The sequence below is a fragment of the Centruroides vittatus genome, unplaced genomic scaffold (assembly GCF_030686945.1).
Source record: "Centruroides vittatus isolate TY-2023 unplaced genomic scaffold, ASM3068694v2 contig_480, whole genome shotgun sequence".
Taxonomy (NCBI): Eukaryota; Metazoa; Arthropoda; class Arachnida; order Scorpiones; family Buthidae; genus Centruroides; species Centruroides vittatus.
This window is the reverse complement of record NW_027122270.1, coordinates 507,534-523,049: the sequence shown is the minus strand read 5'-3', so window position 1 is coordinate 523,049 and position 15,516 is coordinate 507,534. Positions and strand designations below refer to the sequence as shown.

Sequence of the window (15,516 nt, the reverse complement as noted above, 5' to 3'; positions counted from 1 at the left end):
GATAGCAAGTGCTACGCTGAATAATGGAAGACGTGGATAGCGTTGTAAGATGTCATCCTGAATGAACTGATATGGGATACGAACTATTCGCATTTATTGGATTGTTAAGTGTAGTAACTTGACTTATGGCTTAAGAGGTTCGAATATAAGTGGACTCCCAATTTCGGAGTCCTTACTTTTTGAAAGTTAGAACCTGAATATAAATCGACCTTTTATTGTTAATTTTATTTGTATTTAAAACATTTGGAAAGTCGTCGAGAGAATTCTTTGTTATTTTCGTCTTCATCGTTCCTGTTTCGTCGCATTGGGGGTTTTGACCTCCTTGAATGGTATATTGTCTTGTGTTCTGTTTGAGTTGTCAGAACGTGATGTACGTGTTCTTAAAGTCATTGCTTTCTCCAAAAATGTTCCTAAAAACTACACAGTGTAAATAGAGAATGCTGACATATCTCGTTAATCAATCACTGAGCTTGCACGAGCTCGACAAATAGTTTTCCTAAACAAATTTGGCAATGTCGCCACATCTTACCCGATTTGCCATCGATGTGTTTCCGTCAACGACTTTAGAAAAACTTGACATTTCTTGAACTCTTTATAATTGTATCTTCGCTGACAGTCTTTCATAATTCTATTGTTCTTTTACAAGAACATGTGGAAATTTTACTACTTTTTATCTACAAGTATGCCATTATGAAAATTAGTCACAATCGATTCCATTTCCTCTAAACAATTTTTAATGCCGAACATTAGCACTGTGAGCCTTTGTATGCACACACATTCAAAATAGGTATACGGTAAATAAAATTTTAAACAGAATCTAAATCCAATAATTGATTGATATTTAATAAAGACCACATAATTGTTTACATATATAGAAAAACTGTACAAATTAATTTACAAATTAAGCAATATTTGTTTCACGAAACTTGATCACACCAGTTAATTGGTCGGTGAGTCGTAAGTTTTATTACATCCCGGCATTGTGCAGTTAAATATTTGTTTCAATCATAATATTCTTCTTCTCCTCCGGAATAATAAAGTTCTTCTCCTAAATAAAACAAAAAGTTCTTAAGTTTATTTTATTTAAGTTACATTATTAAATGATATATTAACCATTTGACAAATGTCTGATTCATTCAATTGCAGAATTCTCTGTAATTGAACCTAAAATATATAGAATATTTTTTTCAATATCCTTCTATACCAAGCTGTTCCTTTAAAATCTAGCTCTGTTTTGAACTATTTAAGTGCATAGTCTCATTCTGGTTTCTTGACAATCATTGGCAGATCCGAGGGGAGGGCAACATGGGCTTAAAACCTCGTGGACAAAAAAGTTTATTTTGAAGTCGAAACAAATTTTATGGTTTTCAAAAAATTCACGATGGATAATACACTTTATTGGACTGTGCAATGTAATTGTCAATAAAAAGTACTTTTAATTATTTAAATATTTTTAATTTTTGAGTTGGCTCTCGGGATTGTGAAGATCAAGATCTTTATATTGTGAACTTTATCATTCTTTATGTACTTTTATAATCTTAACCAAAATATTTAACTACATTTTATACAAAAACGAAACAAAGTAGACCAAAAAGGGTTAGTTAATGGGAAATCAACTGATAAAACTTTCTGATAAGATCGGTTTAAACTCGATTCCCACGAGTTGAGTTCCTTGTTAAGATGAGTCAAATTTCTGTGTCACGACTATGTCACCCATCACTTTATTGGTCCAAGAAGATCATCTCCTCTGACAAAATCGAGGAAGGGCCTGCAAACCACTTCTCCATATAAAAAGGGAGTACGATGAGTAAGAAGGAGGAAGTTGTCATTTGACTGTGTGTGTTCCTGTTCGGATTTACCCATCGTCAGGCTCCCCCCCTCCACTGTTCATCCTCCTCGGACTAGCGTACAATTGGATTGGAATTTAGGACAATTGGATTAATCTACATTTAGACTGAAATCTAGAGGATATTATATCATCTATCAGACGTTCATCGATATGATCAGCATATATCCTAAGGTATTTATCCTACCCGTGAATATCTCTAATGTGTGTAGAATTTACATTTGCGGATTGTGAGTTATGTATCTTATCAATCACACGGTAAAGTACCGTTTTGTATCTAATTGGACCTATGGGAAAATAAACGGGTATATTTTTATATATAAAAATCTCCGAGTGTGTTCCTTCCGTCATCCTCTCCACTTGCTTCATTCCGGGTCTAACCCATACGTAACCGCTCGCGCAATTGATTCTCTGTATCAATCTAAAGATACAGTGGTGTCATCCTGACGTGGTATCAAAGAGATACCGGCCCTATGGTCACAGGATACTTCTGGATCCACTACTAGTGACAATCGGAATGAAACCTCATTTGCATCAAATTCTGTTTCATTAGGCAAGAAATAATCGTAACAGATATAGACAAAAGTAAATATAAGAATTTCATTTTTAACCCTACCTCTGTGTTTCTCCAGTAATTGAGCAGCACTTAAATGCATTTCGTCTTCCTCCTCTTCTAAATCTGATTCTTCTAATTCGTCTTCTACAAATAATTTTATGTAAATATAAATTTTGAATTATATTTGAAGTGAAAAGTTAATTATTTTTTAGAGTTAGATAACCTAATAAATAGGATTTAACAATTTGGAGGGCTTATCACACCAAGGCTGACAGAAAGGACCAGATCTTTTACAAAAATGTTAGTCTTTAATAATCACATTTCAAATTTAGGAAAGGATGCATTTCGGGTACAAGGACCCCTCATCAGCTTACTAACACATGGCACCAACGTAATAATTATAACACCAATAGTTAACCAATACAAAGGAATATCTAATATATACAGTGTACTGTATTTACAATTTTTTATGTAACCCATATACTAAAGAACAAACTATCGAGCACAAAATTTTTCAATACAATGACAATGTGATATATCATATTATTTGGGACCAGTAAATGTCTTATTTTCTCCCACATTTTCCAAATTCTGGTAGACGGTTCCACTATTAATAATAAATATTGTTAAGTATACAGGGCTTAAAGCAGTCATGGCAATAAAAAAAAGTGAGAAAAGAGAGTTCACACTGAAAAAAAGCTAAAAAAGCTAATAGTGTTAAAATGAACGAAAACAGGCGTTATTAAAAAAAAAACACAAACGAACACATATTTTGTATCAATAACATTGCATATGATATTAGATTGATTATTAAGTGGACTGATAAGATTAAATATGAAAATAGTTAGGCTGAGTTTATACTCCAGAAAAGTGACCAGTAAGACTGCATTAAGCCAGAACAGGCCCGCATTAAGTTTTCATGTGCCCCATACAGAATTCCCACCATTACACAGCAAAGCAAATGGAATAGTAACATAACTACCAGAATGTGTTTCCATATAACATGCCAAATTTCAAATGCCATTTATTTCAAGGTACATTTTTTGATTTCTTCATAAAAAAAATGTAATTAAAGAAGAAAAAAAAACAACTTCTGGCAGAATCAGTGGGTTGCATGTTCATTATATAGCAGGGGTGGGCAAGCAAACGTTCAGTGGGAGCCGAAATGTAGGTTTTGCAAAATGCATGGGAGCCGCAGTTCTGTACTTTTTTATTCTGTACTGCAGTTCTGTACCTGGATTTTATTATATAATATTGAACAAGTATTGAATTTTTTTAATAAACATATTTTCACAAAATTGTGGAAATAAAACTGTAAAAATAATAATAAAAAGCAGAAATTAACACTTTCAGCAAGAGCCACATAAAATTCAAAAAGAGCCGCATGCAGCTCTCGGAGTCTCATTTGCCCACGTCTGTTATATAGCAATACCACTAGTAATTGTGACCCAATCATTTATTTGGTAATTTTATCAATATTTTTTAAATGATTAAAAATAAAATTACAGCATTCATTACTGGTAATACTAGTCTCCAAATCTATTCCCCTGAATACAATAAAACAATTTGTTAGTCATTCGACCCACAACTGACAGAGAAGAGAGTTTATGAAAACAATGTAATTAAACATTTAGCAGTTTGTTGTCCTTCACCAGTGGGGAACCGGCAGAGTTTATTACTTTCACGGGAGAAAATATACAAAGCTTTCTACTACCCTCAAGTTGAAAAATAATACAATCCCATGAAATTTAACAAATCTGACGTTAATAAGCAAATGATGAAATTATTTACAGAGAGTTGATATTTGATAAGTTTAGTTTTTTGCTCTTATAGATCAAATTACACAAATTATAAATAAAAATCTCATTTTTTAAAAATTAAAATCATGAAATTTCGCTCACAAAAGATCGAGATGGAACGCACACTTTTCATTTTTATAATTGCTTTATTTTATTAGACACAGATATTATTCCTATATAGATTTATTAATTATAATAAACATACATTATGTATTAAATTACATTAAAATAACACTGTAATTAATGTCTGAAATGAAAAAGTAATTGAATCGAGTCTCGCCTCCATATTAATTAACGCGTTGTTATGGGGGGCCTAGTAGAAGCTGTAATTTTCTGGGGAGGGGCACCAAGTTAACTGCGTGGGGGCCGGGCTGTAATTTTCCGGGAGGGGCACCAGGTTAACTGGGGGGGTGTGCCCACCCATGCCCGTTCCTGGCTACGCCCGTGTTAACGCGCCACAGTAATTAATTGATTACGTTGCATCAAATTAAATAATTTATAAAAATTGAAATAATAAATACAGTAGAGCGTCGATAAGTGGAACGTCGGTAAGTGGAATGGCCGGAAAGTGGAACGATTTTCAGTCGGACTGTGTCGTGCTGAATCGAATGTTTTTGATACTAAATTTACTTCTAAAGTATAATTTTCATGTTTTTTATATTCTTTAATATATTTATTTTGTTTGTACAAAATGCAGAAATAATTTTTAACGATACGATAGCCTCGATGATTATTATAAAAATTTTCGTTAGGCTTAAAATCGACGAAAATTCAACACGAAGCGACACGCAACGGAGAAAATTCAACAGGAAGCAATACGCAACGGAGAAAAATTTGAACATCAAACAGGTTAATGTGTTTTTTCGTACAAAGTCGGAAACTGGAACAAATCATTAACTGGAAGGACCCCAGTCCCCAATTGGTTCCACTTATCGACGCTCTACTGTATGTTTATAAAATAATTGGCTGTATCTGTTCGCAATGATAATGTAAAACACACTGTACTTATAGTAGTTTAGCATTTCCGATATTTAATTTATTTTTGAATTTTAAAATATAAGAAAAACAATTTTTTAAATAAAGTTTTACGCATTTATATCTGCAACTTTAGATAATACAACGATATAAGAATCCATCAAAAAAGTTAATTAATAATAATTAAAATCAAGAAAAAGTATAAGTTTCTTTCGAGGTAAGGAAACTTGTAAAAAGTCAGGTACGCGATCACATGATGCCCGTCTCCCCACTTTGCGTAACCAAATGGTCGAGGTTGAAATAAAACCCCAGCAGAAGTAAAAACAAACATTGGCGCATGTATAGGACAATAAACTTGAACGGGAGCGAAGATGAGACATGACACCATGTAATTTATGCTAATTACTTTCTAATATTAAAATATTAAAATCTTCAATAAATTATAATTAAATTAATTTTTTGACTGAGTTCGACTAGAAGCATATCGAAAAGCTAGATTAAAGTGAAAATAGCGGTTTTTCGATGCTAAATATTTACAAATTAATTTTTTAATTTGGTGCCGGATTGACCGCAGCTGTTCGAATGCGCACGTGCATGAAGAGTTTTATAGTTTGTCGAAATGGAAAATGAAGGACACCGTTAGAATGCAGAAAACCATGGTGCATGCCAAATATATAAGCACCCACTTAAAACCAAACTTTTGTCTTTGTCTAAAGATTGTCTCTACAGAAGTTATTAATATTTAGGATATTAGCTTAAAATCTTGTATTTCCTGGCACGAGATTTGCTCGATCTTTAATTTTACAGAGTGCTAGAAAGATACAAGCTTTGAAACGAGTGTCCTACAACATTTTATTTAATAATAACAGTAGAAATCAAATTTATTATTGCTCAACAATTATTTTTTCGGTTTTTCTACGGTAGTCAAAAACGAGTAAATGTCATCGTTTAAGCTAAAGAATAGCAGGCGGTTGGGAAGAAGTTTGCTTAGCAACTTACTTCAGAAAGTATTGGGTTCTATACGATTTTCCGTTGCTAAAACATGAGTTTCTACTGTTAGTATTAAATAAAATCTATTTCTTTCTTTTGTCCACTGTGCTTAAATAAATACAAATGCTAAAAATAATGCTGTATAAAAATCACTCTTAACGCCGAACTAGAAGTGTACTTGACTTAATGCAGCGTGATTATATCGAAGCGCTGCGGAGATCGGTATTTCACAAGGATACAAGCAAGGAGAACCCACGTGCAAATTCCTACAGCATGTGCAGAGTATCAAGCTTTGGGAAGCTCCTTGTTTTGTTAGTCTATATAAATGTAGTACACTACATGTGTGTACGACAGTGCCTTAACATGTTGCGCACAGTCCATAAGGCATACGGGGAAGTGCTGGTTGCTATTTCGCTCCTGAGCGCATTTACGAAAAAAAAATTTCACATGGGAAGTGAAAAAAGCTAAAAAAGTGAGTTTTTCTCAGAAAAAGCTAAAAAAGAGAGGAGCTATGAAAAAAAGCTAAAAAAGCTAAAAAAGAGAGTCACTTTAAGCCCTGTATATTAAAAATAAAAAAGGGAGGGAAACTAACAATGAACTTACTATTATTAAAATAATTGATTTCCAGACTTTAAACAAACAAATACACCTGATCAATAAGACTGTAAACTGAATTGTAACAAGGCAGTTGACTTCACACAGTACAGATATTATAAAATGATATTAGAGCTCTTGGAAAATTACATTACAGATTAAAAAGGGAAAACAAAATAAAGTAGATCAAGATTTGTCAAGTCGTCTTCCTCATATTTATGTAACAAATATCAATTGTAATACAGTAGACCCCCCCTGTAACACTGTAGATACGTTCCATGTTATATGAATCCGTGTTGTACGAGTCAGTTAAATACATGAGCCAATCACAGCCCGGCACGTGTGCAGTTTAGGGGCTACGGCTGTTTGAAAGGTTTTCTTCCATAAAATTAATCGATTCTAGACTAATTTGACTCAACATTTCCAAATCACATATAATTTTTTGGGAATAATCCATATAAACTATGCTATAAACAAAAAATTGTAAGATTACTTACCGAGAACACACCGTTCGACGACGCCATTGCTTAAGCTTATTTTCGTCGTGGAGCGGCTCATCGAACAGTGGGTGCGTTTCCTGATCGGCAAATTTTTCGCAGAAAAATAACTTAACTTTGGAGACATCATTAATAAAAATATAATTTTTATGGCCGTTGAATAATAAATGTTTTTTAATAGGTTTAGTGCTCGTTTAAGCTCAACAGTTTGTACAATATCCACTATTGGTCCAGATTCGACCAATCCTGTCGCAATACGAGTCGGCAATGACATTTTACTGTGTTATACGAATACGATCACAATTTTTTCACCGTGTTATACGAATCTGTGTTATATGAACCTGTGTTATGGGGGGGTCTACTGTACATAGAGCAATTTACAGTTTTGCATTTTGTTCCAACTGTTTAAATTATTTAATTTGATTTTTGATGTAATATCTAAAGAGAATGACAATATGCAAATTCAATTAACCAAAAATTCAAATTTTCCAACATCGAATTAATGAAAATTTATCATATTTTGAAGACCCAACAGAAAATTTCAACTAATTTTTGCCGATAAAGTTTAAACTCACTCTACTACGATCTGTTTTATTTGTTAAATTTGACAAGAAATGTATTTTGGATTTGAAGGACACAACTCCTCTGTTCTGAATACTTGCATACCTATTGTAATTTATTATACCCAAAATATTTTGTAAAATTTGATTTATATTATCAATACATTCTTTAATTTTCTTTTGAGAGGCAAATGTTGCAAAGTGACAGAAATGCATTACCTAAAAATTTGCAATTCAGTTCAAATCATTTAATTTTAACTGAAACTATTCCAAAGCCACAAATAAATATCAAAGAAACAACAACAATATAAACGATAAAGTAGGTGACTGATAAATTATTTATGAGTATTATTTATTATAGATTGATAAGTAACTCATTTTTTGACACAATGAATTAAAATTATAGTGTAAAAAAAGTCCACTACAATCAATTTTAATATATTTTTATATTTACAACAACAAAAATTACCTATTCAATAATGATTTTACGACATGTATCGGTTTCATATCATATTAATAGAACAACAATAATATAACTTTTTACCTGGTATGTCGTCTTCTCTTAAAACAATTTTATCATCTTTAATAAGTTCCTCTTTAATAATTTCAATGTCTGGAGTTTCTTTGGATTTTGTTTCTTCAATTGCCTTTTTCTCCATTTCTCTCTTGAAAACTTTCTACAAGAAAAAAAAAGTTTCTCTTTCAAAAAACAGATACATTCATATTTACTTATTCATTTACTGAATATATAATGCAAAAAAACTCTAAGTAATTAAAAATAAGTAATAAGACAATGTATAAAAATTTACTCGTATGTGCTCTTCGTCGTCATCAATTGGTAAAGATGTTCGTTTTTGGCTATAAAAATAAAAATGTTTTCAATTAGAGTAACTAATTTTATAAGTTTTTATAAAATAAAAATTTCTATTTTTATTCTTTCTAAGTATAAAGGATAATGTAAAATATAAAATTTGTAGAATTTGAGAGAGAGAGTGTATTTCTAAAATTAAGTATTCTCTTATCAATAAAGCAATCCCAAGAATTTGAATAAAATTTACCTTGATATTTCTTAAATAGATTGCAATTGAATATTCTACAATAGAATTTTTTTTTTTAATCAGAGAAAAACAATTTTAAAAATTTAATTTGAATTAAACACTCTCCTAAATTCTTTTTATGCACACTCATTGATAAAAAGGTACACACCTAGATAGAATGTTCTGATTATGGCAAAAACACTATCTCAGACAAATACATAAATGATTACAGTTGTGATCTGATGCTACCAGAGCGTCTTATAATCGCTACCCCAGTATTCTATAAAAAGGCTCGCAGAAGCTCAGTGCATTCACAATTTTCAATGTGCCTATTGTCTGTTGTTTGTCCAAACAACAGGTAAATTGCCTATAAGATGCAGTCAAAAGCATTATGCACAACCAATAGAGTTTGACAATAGCCACATAATTAGACAGAGTAAAGCAAAATAAACATTTTGCCAAACTGTCCACCATTTGGGTCATTACGACCTGACTGTGAGCAGATGCCTTGGGAAGTGGATACATTAGAGTATAACACATGGCAGTCAGATGCTAGATGCCCGACAGATCACCAAAAGAGATTATCATCTGATCGTGAGACAAGCACAAATAGTTGCAATGACATCTTTCTCCACCATCCAGAGAGAGATTGAAGCCTTGCTACAGAATATTGCTCCTTTCTGTACCATTGGCATGCACTATAAGAAGCAAATTGTATATATGGCAACCACTACATATGTTGCTATTAGCACCCAATGCTTTTACCACTGTTCCAGTTATCACTTATTACCATCATCATTATGTTTGCACTTACGTTTCATTTGGTTTTGACAGCTCCTAATTGGTATGTAACTTTTCTGTCGAGTGTATATCAAAATAAGACCTTTTTCAATGTGACAAAATATTTCGTAAAAATGATTATTCAGCTGAATTTGTAAAGAATATTTGTCAGAAAACAAAATCTAAATTTAAAATAAAAGAAAAAAAAAGAATATTTGAGAAAAAAGGGAACAATAACAGTAAATAATACTAATAAATGATACCAATTTCATAAAAAGGAAAAAATCAAATAACTTATATTCATGAAAACTATAACAAAAATAGCATATTTTATGCAGAGAAATTGATTGCAATGTATGCATGTAAATACAGGTATCCCTCATACAGCTGATACATTCTTAAAAAGTGCCGTGCAAATCCATGCTATCAGAACAAAGGACTAATGCAAAACATGGGGTTAAGTCCCAAAAGTTAACAAAAGTATACTGTTCTTTTCGTTACTAAGAGAAATATGTTTATTAAAGCAAATCGATAATTTATTTTCAATCGATAATTAACTAACAACCACAATTAAAACTACCGTTAATATTAGGTTTAGTTAACGAGGGAATTTTCCTTTTACAAAGTATCGTCATCTCAGATTTTTTTTATTGATTTTGATCATAAATATCAGCAACATCTTCATTTTTTTAATTTTTATCACAATTTTCTATGGATGACAAAATAAAAATATGTTATTAATCGATAATTTGTTCTAACAGTTTGCTGTTGTTCACTAACAACAGAATCTTGTTCAAGAATCTGGTTTATATTCTTAGGAATTTTCAGGTGTTAGTCTGAAAATTTCATTTTCCAACCCTCACCAAGCTGCCATTATGTTAGGGACTTGATCAAACCTGTAATGTTTATGCAAAAGATGTCTTACACTCTTACTACCTAGGATAAAAAGGATTTTACAAAATTAACCTCTTCACCTCTTGTAATTCTTTAAATTAATAGGTACTTAAGTAAAATATTAAAATTTTTATATTTACACTTAATATAACAACTGCAATTCACAGAACACACACAATGGTAAGTGATAATGAAAGAATAATGAATAATATTGATTGTCATGATTCTAAGATTATAACAACATAATACCTACTACTGACATATTACAAATGTTTTTTAGAGATAAACACAATTTAAATCATAATTGCTAAACAAACCTTTGTTCAAAAATAGAAGACATGACATTTTTAATACTTTCTGGTGGTTCTCCACCTTTTTGAACTATTTTAGGTTTCTGTCTGGAATGTTTTGTTACAGGTTTTTCAGGTTCCTTTTCTGTTTCATTTGGTTTTGGATCTTTAGTGTAAAGATTTTCGAGTACTTCATAATTTATCTTCCGAGATAACTTTTTATCTCTTATCATACTTTCCATTGCATCGTGAGCACTATTTGCATTTATGCGTTTTCTCGAAAACCTACGCCTCTGGAAATAAATTATAAAATTAGAATGCTATTTTCCATAAAATAAAATTTAATTGAAATGTTTGATCAATTAATATAACTATTTGTGTTATACATAAATGAAATTGAATTTATGATTAATAATAGTTAAAAACTACGAGAAATCCAAACATTAAATAAAATTAATATTAATATTATTATTATAAATGTAATAATAATAATAATAATAATAATAATAAGTGCAGAGCCCAAACGGTTAGGAGTTGAAAGTTGAAATTTGGTACACAGTCAAGGTACGTCACAAGAACGTACACTAAGAAGGGATTTTTTGAAATTTCCCCCGTGGGGAGAGGGGAAGGATTAAGGCTTATCCTAAGAGACAGCTTCTACTGTACTATTTTAGATGCGGTTTTTTGTGTTTTTGACTGCGTTTTGGTAGGGTATGCCATGAGAATGTACATTAAGAAGGGATTTTTGGAAATTCAACTCTCCCAGGGAAAAGGAGGAGAGAGTTAGTTTTAGTCAGTATAAAGTGTAAATAATAAAGAAGGAAAGTAAATAGTGGCACATATAGTCTACATTTTGAAAATTAATAAATATTTTAATTATTTCCACTGTTCAGGTAATCCAAAATAAAACAAATTTGAACAAATATTTGAATTCATTCCAAATTCAAAAAATGTTCCAAACAAGTTTTCTTAGATTTTAGAATTTAAAATTAACCATTTTATTCAAATAAGGTTACCATTGTTCTTGCACCCAGTGAAAACGGGCAAGATCTGCTATAATCTAATAATCTTAATCTTTGCTACCATTACTTTCTGCCAGGGCAATGCTGGGCTCATCTGCTAGTTCAACATAAATGCTTAACACAACTCAGTTCTTTTATTTATTTATTATAACAATTTGAAATAAATATAAAAATTTTCACTAAGTAATTACATTAAATAAAAATCATTATTATTTAATAATTAACAAAAATAGCAACTTTTCATATACGCATTTCAAATAATTCATTACCTTATGCTGTATATCAACTAAATTATTTTTTTGATTGAGTTCTTACATAAAGTTTCAAAGATACATGTAATGCTAATTTGAAATAAATAAACTGACATTACAAATAAAAAAAAATTCAAATACCTTGTAATTACTTTGTAATATGATTTAAATCAGTGAAGCAAGAATTCACATTAGTTAAAAATCTTTATGAATTTACTTATAATAATAATATACAGTCAAACCTGTTTTTATGCGGGGGATAGGGACCGCATTAAAAAAAAACGCATTAAAAAAAATCTCACGAAACTTCACGAATGGCTGTAAATAATAGTTTTCGCAACACAATTAAAAAAATAATTTTTTTATGCGGTCAACAGGGACCGCATAAAAAAAGTCTCACATAGAAAATAACTCAAAACCGTACGAAATAGAATTTATTGACAATAGATGTCAGCACTTGACTGCATCGTCTGGTCTATCGTCTGTTTTACATATTTTTGTCCAGGTGGTGTTTTGTTGACTTAAAAAGTAAATTATTTCATTTTTCGCATATTCATGCAATAATATTACTATAATAAGTGCATTTATGCTATAATAAGTTTATTTAGCTATAATAAGTCAACGTGAGACATGACGAATCGCACGAGACTAGTCGCCAACTATACCGCACAAATTAAAAATTCGCATTAAAAAAATCGCACAAATAAAAATCGCACATAAAAGGAGCGCATTAAAAACAGGTTTGACTGTATATAAATTTAATAATTTAATAAACCTGCTATATAGTTTGAGTCAACCATTCTTTTATTGTTGTATACTTTTTTTTTATTTGGGTTTTTTAAGGACAGATATTTTACTGTTAATGTACTATGTTTTTCTCAAACATTTTAATTTATTTAATGAAGTATCATTTTATTAGCTGCTTACAAAAATTGTGAAAAAACTCTTAAGATCAAATTACAGAAATTGAATATAATCTAACATCCCTACCCTCAAAATTAAGATTTTTACTATTTTATAATTATATAAAAAGTTTTTCAATAAAATATTATATAACAGATGGTGCCACATGCAGTTTTGAATGTTGTTGCCAAGAAAGTTACACAAATTGTTGCTGGATTTTTTTCTATTGATATAATTATTCTTAAAAATTCTATAATAAGATTTGCCAAGGTATCTTACAGTTAAAAAAAGTATCAAATTATTTATATTTTCATTTTGTTTTTCCATTTTGAAGAGTAAACAAATTATTAAAATATATTTTAAAATCTGCAATACCTTTTTCTGCTCTTTATTATTGTTTTCTTCATCTTCTTTTGCTTCTCTTTCTTCTTTTTCTAATAATTACAGAATCGAGAATACTTTTAATTGATAATTTATTAAAAATACTTTGTAATTTCAAATTATGCACCTTTTTGTTCTTGAAGGTAATCTGCATTCAGTTCAGTCCATAATCTAGTTTTCAGTAAAACCTCCTCTTCTGTCATAAGATACTAAATTTAAAATAGAGATTTAAATGAATGCTGTTTTATAAATTTATTTAGTTCTATTATTATTTGTTTAAATTAATATTATATTAAGTTAAATACTATTGCTTAATATTTTACTTTTGAACAAAATCATCTAATTCATCTGCAGAGCCATCCCATGCAAGCAATATATCATATACATATCATAAATACATGATTGGATAGTGGCTAGCCAAAGGGGCATTGAACATATGATACTCTATATTCCTCATGACGAACTCTGCCAAATTGGGTGAGGGGGGGAACCCACTGGCACTCCCTGGGTCTGTTTATATATTTTGCCATTAAATTGAAAGTAATCGTTTTCTGTGATGAGAAAGAGAGCCTCTCGCAAATATAACACATGTGATACTGGATATCCAGAGTTAAGTAGCAGTGCATTTACAAGCATGACAGCTTCAAAATGTGGTACCGACGGATATAAGGAAATGACATCAATTTTATACAATCGGTATGAGCAACTGGGAAGGTTCTTTAATTTAGTAAAGATGTTAGATTTAGCATCCATTGCGGCTCTAAAAACCAGTAGCCAGCTCAGGCCATAAATGCTATCAGCAACGGTTTGTAGCAGCCAAACTTTTGAAGAAGCATAGAAAATGCCTTGGAGATGACAGCAAGCTGAATACTACTAGTTAATGGCTGGGGAATTATCAAAAATTACACTTACGTGTTGTGGCGTTACCACGGTGAATTGTTAAAATATAAAAATAAGTTCACAAGCACTTTCGGTAACATACAGTTACCATCTTCAGGTGAAAATGAATACAACAGTTTTCTATATCAGAGATATAGCACTTTTTGAAATAAATGATGTGGCTAGATGGAACACCAATTTAAACCAAAATTTTCATGCAGTTTGAAAATGTTTTGAATTGGAACGGAATGATGTACAAATTCGCAAACGATGGTTGCTATGCAACCATGTAGGTCTAGAAATATAGATTGTGACGTTTAAATAAAGTAGTCCATATTTTAGGAATTTCTAGAGATGTGGTATTACATGGTGTTAGTGTCAAAATATAAAAGGTCTCCCAAATAAAGAGTTCTTTTTGATTATTGCATCCTTTCAATAGTTTTGTTTGGTCCCATACCGGTCGGTAGTCTTGATCAAGAACTATTCTCGCTAATTCCGTTGATGGACGGTTATTATGAATGTCATCCTGATGTTCTGTGATGCGAGATGCTAGCGTTCTAGCAGTAGCTCCTATATAACAAGTTTCTTCTCCTGATCTATTATGTTCTAACTGCTACAAGATAAACTCCCGATTTTTCCTTTAGATCGATAGCATCTCTGCATTAGATAGCAATCTTCTTAGTGTTGGCTGTGTAGATAGCGGTAGAATGTAGCCATTTTTTCTAAAAAGGTGTACAATTTTTAGTGATACATGGTACAATATTTAGTAATAAATTATATCTACAATCTTTTCTTACCAACAAAGAGGACTTAAAGATAGCACACCCCCCATTACCATTTTTGGGTCCCATATCACTAAAAATTGTACACCTTTTTAGAAAAAATGGCTACATTCTACTGCTATCTACACAGCCAGCACTAAGAAGATTGCTATCTAATGCAGAGATGCTATCGATCTAAAAGAAAAATTGGGAGTTTATCTTGTACAGTTAAAACATAATAGATCAGGAGAAGATACTTGTTATATAGGAGCTACTGCTAGAACGCTAGCATCTCGCATCACAGAACATCAGGATGACATTCATAATAACCGTCCATCAACGGAATTAGCGAGAATAGTTCTTGATCAAGACTACCGACCGGTATGGGACCAAACAAAACTATTGAAAGGATGCAATAATCAAAAAGAACTCTTTATTTGGGAGACCTTTTATATTTTGACACTAACACCATGTAATACCACATCTCTAGAAATTCCTAAA

At 31.2% G+C, this 15,516-nt stretch overlaps 1 protein-coding gene across 2 annotated transcripts in view; it reads right to left on the bottom strand.

The window, feature by feature from the left end:
• Positions 1-818: 818 nt before the first annotated feature.
• Brf (Brf RNA polymerase III subunit) overlaps positions 819-15,516 on the bottom strand; it is a 35,003-nt gene continuing 20,305 nt past the window's right edge. Inside the window, exons 13-20 of one of the 2 annotated variants that reach the window (XM_067273451.1) lie at positions 13,503-13,584; positions 13,370-13,428; positions 10,846-11,111; positions 8,627-8,675; positions 8,362-8,494; positions 2,463-2,546; positions 1,005-1,048; positions 819-920 (exon numbers count right to left, since the gene is read on the bottom strand). In XM_067273451.1, coding sequence (XP_067129552.1) covers positions 918-920; positions 1,005-1,048; positions 2,463-2,546; positions 8,362-8,494; positions 8,627-8,675; positions 10,846-11,111; positions 13,370-13,428; positions 13,503-13,584 — 720 coding nt within the window. In that variant the 3' untranslated portion in view covers positions 819-917. Of the gene's footprint in view, positions 1,049-2,462; positions 2,547-8,361; positions 8,495-8,626; positions 8,676-10,845; positions 11,112-13,369; positions 13,429-13,502; positions 13,585-15,516 lie in introns of both variants that reach the window. The other variant, XM_067273450.1, reaches the window with a different exon arrangement.